Consider the following 7,478-nt stretch of genomic DNA (forward strand, 5'->3'; position numbering starts at 1 on the left):
GTCAAATCGCCCCCTGGGGTGGGTAGGCAATTTGTCCGACAAGACCCCTGAAAGTAGGCAACCCACAGCAAATCGTCCGTCAAACGGACTTAAAACCGCGCCTGCTGCTCCGGGCCATGGGCACGACACGAGATCGTGGACACGGTGAAAAATAGATGCACGTGTTCACGGTCACGTGTCACGGACTATCGTCACTCATGTCGGCAGCACTTAGGCCCTCCTACGAATTGCCCTGGAGACGAAGACGGTAGTGAGCACATGTGTGCGACACAACAACAACAGCGGAGAGACCAGAGGATCCGGCGGAAAAGAAACACACCTTTCGGGCTTCTGATGAGGCCATGGCAGCCAGGACGGAGATGTAGTTGGTGATAATCCAAGTTGTTCAATAATTGTGATTCACACGCGTAACGGAACGATAGTGTTGTGTTACTTGTCCGTTCTCCACGCGTCGTCCCCTGCCGACTGACAGCTCGTGCGCTGGGCCAGCTGGGCGAGCCGCGGCTGAGCGAGCGCTCTCTCTAGCACAGTCACTATCCGTCTCTCTCACTCTTGCGACCGCCGCGCTGTCGTTTGCTGACTGGCCGCGGCCGGCGCGAGAGAGCGGGGGGTTTTAAAAGAATAGTTCGTCGAGCGACATCAAGCCGCGGCACACACAACAAGGCGTAGGGCACACAACGACTATGAAGTGTTTCAAGGAGGAAAAAACGGGAAATCTGGGATCTCTCGAGAGATCGGTCCCCCTTTTGCTTTCCATCCGCCTATAATACACATCCATTACGTACATATGTACACGATACCAACCCAATGCCCGGAGGCGAGGGCGGACCGGGGCGGACCAGCCGGGCCAGACGGAGTAGTATGAAAGCAGGACATTCCGGGTAACGGCGCGGGCGTGGCCTCCCCCGTCGAGAGCCCGCCCCTCTCAGCCCTCGCAGCTCGCGCCAGGACGGGGGAAAGCAGGCACGGCACGAAGGCCGGGACATTCCGCTCACCGAAAATCGAAACAGAAAAGACATTAAAGCGGTCGTGATTTATTTGGGTCGCTTTGTCGCCGCTGTTCCGGCGGGGCCGCCCCGAACATGGACGGGCGCGCTCCAGCTCACCCACCTCCACCCCCACACCTCCAGCTTCACCCCCATCCCCTGCACCTCCAGCGCCAGCTCACCCACCTCCACCCCCACACCCCCACCACCACCTCCATCTCCCGTACCTCAACCTTTAGCTCCAGCTCCACCGCCAACTCCAACCCACGCACCGCCAGCTTCCATACACCTCCATCTCCACCACCTCCACCTCCAGACCCGCCCAGCCTTCGCCTTCACCACGCCACGCCACTCCCTGTCTCGACTTTCCCCATCCGAACAGTAATGAACCCTCGTTTTTCGTTGAGTGAATTGAGTGAATACACTCTGACCAGCCAAAGAATGCTCCTGGGCCTTATGTAGTCGCCCATAAGAGCCCATGCATTTCCAGAAGCATTCTTTCGCTGGTTCGACTGTAACATGATAAAGCATTCAGGTAAAGCTGAAATGCAAAAGAATGCATGGAACAAGAAAACGGAAGTCACCATGTTATAGCATGGCGATTTCCGTTTCCTTCTTTCCCGCATTCTTCTGCATTTCAGCTTTACCGGAATGCCTTATTCCGCGTGACGAAAAGTAGTTTCTCTTTGTACCAAACGGTTCGTGCCTCGCGCCCTCTGCCTCTGCGCCTTTGCGCCGAGATCATGCAGCCAATCGCAAGCCACGTCTCACACGACTCACATCCAAAAGAAAGAAGAAGAAAAAAACGTGGGCAGTATCCAAAAGACAGGAAGCTGAGCCGTCTTGTCTTATCAATACTAGCCGACAACATAACCTTATTCCGAGAACTTATTCAACTTTAAAACTACAGTTCAACCTACAGTGAGTTTCTGTACTACTCGTGCTGGAGACGTTTTCGACGGCTCATCATTGCATCTTACTCGCGGTACGCAGACCTGTGGAAAGGTAGGTCCAGTAGTTTACTTTAGTGGTTATGAAGCAGTTGAGGTTAACTTCATCTTAAGAGTTTCAATCTTGCGTTCCTCGATTTAATTACGGTATATTTTCATTGTCATGACACTCTGTTTTGTTTGTGTTGTAGATGAATTTAAAGTGTGACAATTGTATCCACAATTTGGACTTCGAATCCCACCGCCCTAAATGCATACCCTGTGGGCATACAATTTGTAAGGAATGTGTTGAAAATCCTGCCTTGGGGAGGAAGTGTCCAACTTGCAGGATGGTCAGTACGTTCAACATATCTTGTGGCTTGATATCCATTATTTGGGAGTGGATATTTGCACGACTTGTGCACACAAGCTGTGTGCCTTTTTTTTCCAATTTTAATTCAATTAATATCCACCACCACCACCACTCTCACGTTATTTGTTTTCTTCTACCTGGTTTAGGAATTTAAGCGCCGGCCTGAGGACCTACCCGACAACGGCCTAGCCTTGAGAGTCCTAGCCGTCCAATCGTTGGAGAATGATGGTGCACCACCCTGCAAGAAGCCTAAGATCGAGGACCCAGACTTGGAGCAGCTACAGCGGGGCGCGGCCGCGGGGAGGAAGGTGGTGGAGATGCTGCGACTGGTGGTGCCTCTAGCAGTCGAGTCGCTGAACCGCCAGCTCGAGTCGTCTGTCGCCCAGCTCGGACAAGTGGAGGAGGCCCTGCAGAGGCGGGTGCAGCGGGAGGCGGCCGGCGATGTGGGCACCGCGTCGGACGGCGTGGAGGAGCCGTTGCAGCTGGCGGAGCAGCTGGAGGCCAGCCACCGCCTGCTCACCTCCACCAAGTGCACCGTTGTTGCCGAAGAGGAGGGTGGCTCCACCTGGACGGCCTCTGTGCAGCCCGGGGGGTGCGGCGACACCTTGCGCCTTCTGCTGCTGCAGCTGCGGGCTGATGGGCTACTGGGCAAGGTGAGTCACCACTCAGATGGAAAGAACTTATATGGACGGTGACAAGATGTTCAGCCGCTCTCTGACCCCTCTAGGTTCACGACGACGTCGACATCATCGCTCCTGTCACCCCGGCTTACGTGGGGCCGCCTCTCATCTCCGTTCTAACGATAACTGATCAACACCTCGAGAATGGTCGTCTAAAAGTGAATGACATTCTTCGTGACATCCCGCAGAAATGGACCATCCCTCGCAGCCTGAAGTACTTACAGGGTGACGGCTCTGAGGACCTACTGAGGGTCATGGGGCCGTACCTCGAGGAGCTGGAGGTCTCGGGTGAGGTTCAGCCCAGCGTCATGGAGGAGGTGCAGAACATGTCGGGACTCAGAAGACTGAAAGTTCAATGCGCTAAAAACGTGGACTACCCGGACCTTCCGTTACAGCTGGAGGAGCTGCAGCATACCCAAATCACTGAGAATCAGCTGCGTTGTTTGGAGGACATGCCCAGGCTGCGCAGCTTGTGCGTGTACAATTACCATGGTCCAAATCTGACCTTCCCTCCCTCGCAGCACGGCAGGCTGCTGTGGCTCAGCGTGTGCTTCGATACTGAGCACAAGTCTACCATGCTCTCTCTGATTCGCGCCTATGCCTCGTCGGTACAAGAGCTCCGTGTGTACTGTACCTTCTCTGAGAACCAGAACTTTTACTACCCCGACCTGGGCCAGGAGCTAGCGGCGTGCGGTCTGCGGGTGCTGCGGCGGCTCGTCCTTGTACGCTCGCCTTCTCTGAATCCCTGCAGAGACCAGGTCGCTGGCTGCATGCTGCAGCGAAGATCTATCGTAGGCGCATTGCCCCCGTCTGTTGATGTGGTTTGCAAGTTGTGCCATAGATCGGATGATGTACTGTAACAATGTCCCATGCGAGCATAATTATCCCCGATTGCCTGCTGTAATAATTTGCCTGTAAATTTTTACATGTTTTGAAAATTCTCATTTCGTTTGTTTTTGTACGCCTGGTTCTTTTTATCTTTTAAATAAATATAGAGGAATTCTGTTGTATTCTCTTCGGCTCAATACGCTCACGCAGGCGTGGGCCACGCTCAATTGAGCGCAAGTTCTTCATTTTCCGACTTTCTTCTGGTAGAGACAGCCGTGTGTTGGGGCGCGACGCCTACCAGCCTCATTCACTCACTCACCCAACTTTCCCCCAATAGCCATTAATTTCAATTGCTGGTCTAGCTTGGTTCTCTTTTTTCTGAATTTTCCCTATTAAGAGTTATAAAACCGGTTGACACCTTAACATGATTTCTGTATGTTTATGTCTAGTGTATCATCTGCCAAAACCAATCAGACATATGATTATTTTTCCAGTGCGGCCTCGTATGCAGCCGCTCGTGCGCACACGCCGGAAGCGCTGGGAGGCGGCTGCGCTGCTGTACCGGCCAAGTCGCCCGCCAACTTAGTCGGCGGCAGAAACTAAATAACTTTGTGCGGCCGGCCGATAACTCGCACGCCCCGCCCGGCCCGCTGCTCGCGGCGGAGAAGAACGAGAGCCCCCGAGCACTTGATGCGCGCCGCGCTTGTGCGCTGTGTTTCGGCCAACTACACACACGTTATCCGTTCGGCTACAGTAACAATAGTTATTCCCCATAAAGACCTTATTTTTAAAGTTGTTTGTCGTTGGGGGAAGAACTCTATATCCGATTTCGTTGGTGGGGTGGATGACAACGAATGCCGGGCGGATTGGGTCGGTCTATCGGGATTGGGACACGGGGAAATCGGTGTTTAAAAGAAGAGAGATAGGGGGAGGGCGGGGGGCAGTAGTCGGACAGCCCTTTCGCACCCTATCCTCGTCCGGCCGGCCCCGACGCCCGCCCTCCACTCACATTCCATTCCTCCCCGTGGAGCAGTTATTTGAACCCATAACTCAGATGGACTGCTGCTGCATCACGAGTTGCCTACCCCGTCCGCCCTCTAATGTTCACCGCTCCGGACGTATTTTCTCCCCCCCCCCCTCTCTCTCGCTCTCTCTCTCTCTGTCTCCCTCTCTCTATGTCTCCTTCCCCCTGACTAAGTGCCGAGAGTAGGGTAAGGAGGAAGAAGGAAGCGAATACTGTAGACACCGCGCCATTTCTTGGGAGTCGTCGGGACAGAGTACGGGAAGTACTTTCCCGAGTGACTTTGATAGGGAGGACAAACACAGCGTACGAGCAGCAACCCTGCCATGAGTCTCGGGCTGTAATCTGATGGCTGCAGAGAGGAGGGGTGGGCGTAAGGGAGGGGAGTAAGAGAGAAATGCTGGGGGGGGGACAGCGTCGTGCTCCCGCACGAGTTCTACACGGTGTTCCACACTAATTGAAATCGCTGCCTGCAGTGTGCGGCGTGGGAGAGCTCGCGGGGAGCGGCGCACTGGGCCGCTGACAACACGTGTATGACAAGGAGGATGCGGTTGCCGACGACGTCGCTCGCGGTCGAAAGCGGGATCATCCAGAAAGCACGCCCGTTACGAACCTGCTAAGTTCAGCCCCTGGAAAGCTCTTAAAGCGCCTGGTAGGTAGGCAACATCTTGCCTGCAGTGCATGTGTGTAGTGCGGAGTGGCCTACCTTGAGTCTCGCAGGCGCTAAACTCCCAATTTGGCGAGTGAACCCGAGAAAAAAAGACGTGCTTTCTGTATGCAAGCGGTCGCAAGGGCTTAAGGGCTAACAAGCGGAGCTCGAGCAATGATAGCCAGCAATACGGGGTCGAAGAAGTGGAAACTTGATAATCCTCCTCTGCCTCTCGCACAAAGAATCCCGCGACCTATTAACGACGGGGGTAGAAAGCCGTTTGGGCTGCTCTGCTGATGTGGGGGAGCGGGCGCAGCTCCGTTACGTTATGGGATCCGGGTGGAAGGGAGTGGTCTGGTCTGGTCGCACTATGATGAATGGATATCCGATACCGCCCAGGCCAATTTCACACAGGAGGCATGCAGGGTTATTAATTAGAGGGTCGGTGGAGGAGGGTAACATGGGATTCAATCGAAAATTTACAGAATGGGCATGATTAGAAGTGTAAAATTCAAAGTCATAAAAGCTAGCACGTGCATCATTTTCTCTGTAATGATCGCGATTGTTGAATGTTTCCTCTTTGATTAACAGACCTTTTCAGGGAAGGTGATTACAGAGGCAGAATATAAATGAAACGAACCAGAAAAGCACTCTCTCCCAATGCGGCCTTTTGCCCTGCATGCGTCTCTTCATCTCCCGACTGTTTTGGTTCTTCTTTTCTCCTTCTAGTCTCCTAACCTGAAATGGTCTATTAGTTTTCCACGCGCGGCCGGGCCGAAGCCCCCTCCCCCCCTTTTCCCGCGCGTTATTTATTGTCGGCTGCATGAACACCCCCCAGCCCCGGGCCCAGGTAAAAGAGTTAACTACGGCCCAGGGCCAAAGTTATTGGCGGACAAAACTTTGACCAACAGAACAGAGAGGGACTAGCTCTCGGACTCGCTCCGGCTCCGTGCAGCAGGGGATCACGATCGGGACCGCGACCAGCCTGGAGGCGCAGCGCCCACCCAGCGTCCATTTGCTCAATGAAGGACAAGTTTGACTCGTAGAAAAGGGGCAATGTTTCTATACATGACTGACGATTAATCGTAAAAACTTTGTGTCCGAACATGGTAGACACAGTCTCAAAAATCTGGATTACTTATTTTGCCCGATATTTCCCGTTCCAACAATAAAAGAGGGATGTGCATGAAAACGCAGCATTTTGTCTGGGACAAAACCGTCCTTTCACTTTGCGCGAGCAGGTAAACCGCCAGGCTAAAGAATCCCCCTGATGAAGGGAAACTCCGTCCCTCAGCACAATGTGTATAATAACAAGTTCTTCCTCTCTTTCCGGAGCGCCCGAGCTGAGAGAAATATTAAGAGAGCAGGTATATACGCCGTTGATACAACTACAATTTTTCATTTTGTGGGAGGGAAGCTGGTGGGGAGGGGGTGGTGGCGGCGCCGACGGTGTGCCTGGGATGGGGCCTGGGCGGGCCTGGGCCAACGCGGGGGCGGCACAACCCCACGTGTGCGTGAGGAAGGGCGGCGGGGAAGGGGGCGGGCGGTCGGAGGCGTGGCGGCCAGGAGTGAAATTGTGAATTTGGGGCTGCTCCCTGCTCACCTGGGGGAGAGTGGAGAGCCGGCGCGACAAACGCACCGGTCGCGTCACGGTGGGTCACGGTGCGTCGTCACGACGCTTGTCACGCTATACACCGTCACACTAGCACACGGCACTCGAGGCACGCACGCGCGAGGCTGACGCACTCTTTGCTTCCTGCTGGGGGGTGTGCGCGAGCAGGAGCGGCGGCGGCACGGCGGCACGGACGGAGCGGGGGCGGCGCGGCGCGCTGGCAGGGGGCGGCGCAGCGTAGCTCCGCAGGCTCCCGCAGGCTCTGCTTGTGGGCGCGCTGGCGCTGCGCTGGCGGGCTGCGGGGGAGTGGTCGACCCGTCCCGTCCCCACGCCACGAGCGCCGCGAGCCAACTGAGCCTGACGGAGCCCGCCCTGCCCGTGCGGGCCCCCCGTCCGCCCC

At 55.2% G+C, this 7,478-nt stretch overlaps 1 protein-coding gene across 2 annotated transcripts; it reads left to right on the plus strand.

Moving 5' to 3' along the window:
• The first annotated feature begins 1,686 nt into the window (after positions 1-1,686).
• On the plus strand, positions 1,687-3,978 carry LOC113217778 (uncharacterized). 2 transcript variants are annotated; one of them, XM_026437833.2, is made up of 4 exons: positions 1,687-1,991; positions 2,128-2,268; positions 2,435-2,941; positions 3,016-3,978. In XM_026437833.2, exons 2-4 carry the CDS (start codon positions 2,128-2,130, stop codon positions 3,826-3,828), a joined length of 1,461 nt encoding a protein of 486 aa, XP_026293618.1. In that variant the 5' UTR covers positions 1,687-1,991; the 3' UTR covers positions 3,829-3,978. The 2 variants fall into 2 exon arrangements, with proteins under 2 accessions (XP_026293618.1, XP_026293619.1); XM_026437834.2 differs by having other exon boundaries at positions 1,687-1,971.
• Positions 3,979-7,478: the final 3,500 nt, after the last annotated feature.

The sequence above is a fragment of the Frankliniella occidentalis genome, unplaced genomic scaffold (assembly GCF_000697945.3).
Source record: "Frankliniella occidentalis isolate FOCC.00 unplaced genomic scaffold, Focc_3.1 Scaffold34, whole genome shotgun sequence".
NCBI lineage: Eukaryota > Metazoa > Arthropoda > Insecta > Thysanoptera > Thripidae > Frankliniella > Frankliniella occidentalis.

Excerpts from the sequence above, each read along its gene's own strand:
- LOC113217778 (XM_026437833.2), top strand. The coding sequence starts at position 2,128 with ATGAATTTAAAGTGTGACAATTGTATCCACAATTTGGACTTCGAATCC. Across the intron at positions 2,269-2,434 it reads AGTGTCCAACTTGCAGGATG|GAATTTAAGCGCCGGCCTGA; the intron begins GTCAGTACGTTC and ends TACCTGGTTTAG. Across the intron at positions 2,942-3,015 it reads CTGATGGGCTACTGGGCAAG|GTTCACGACGACGTCGACAT; the intron begins GTGAGTCACCAC and ends TGACCCCTCTAG.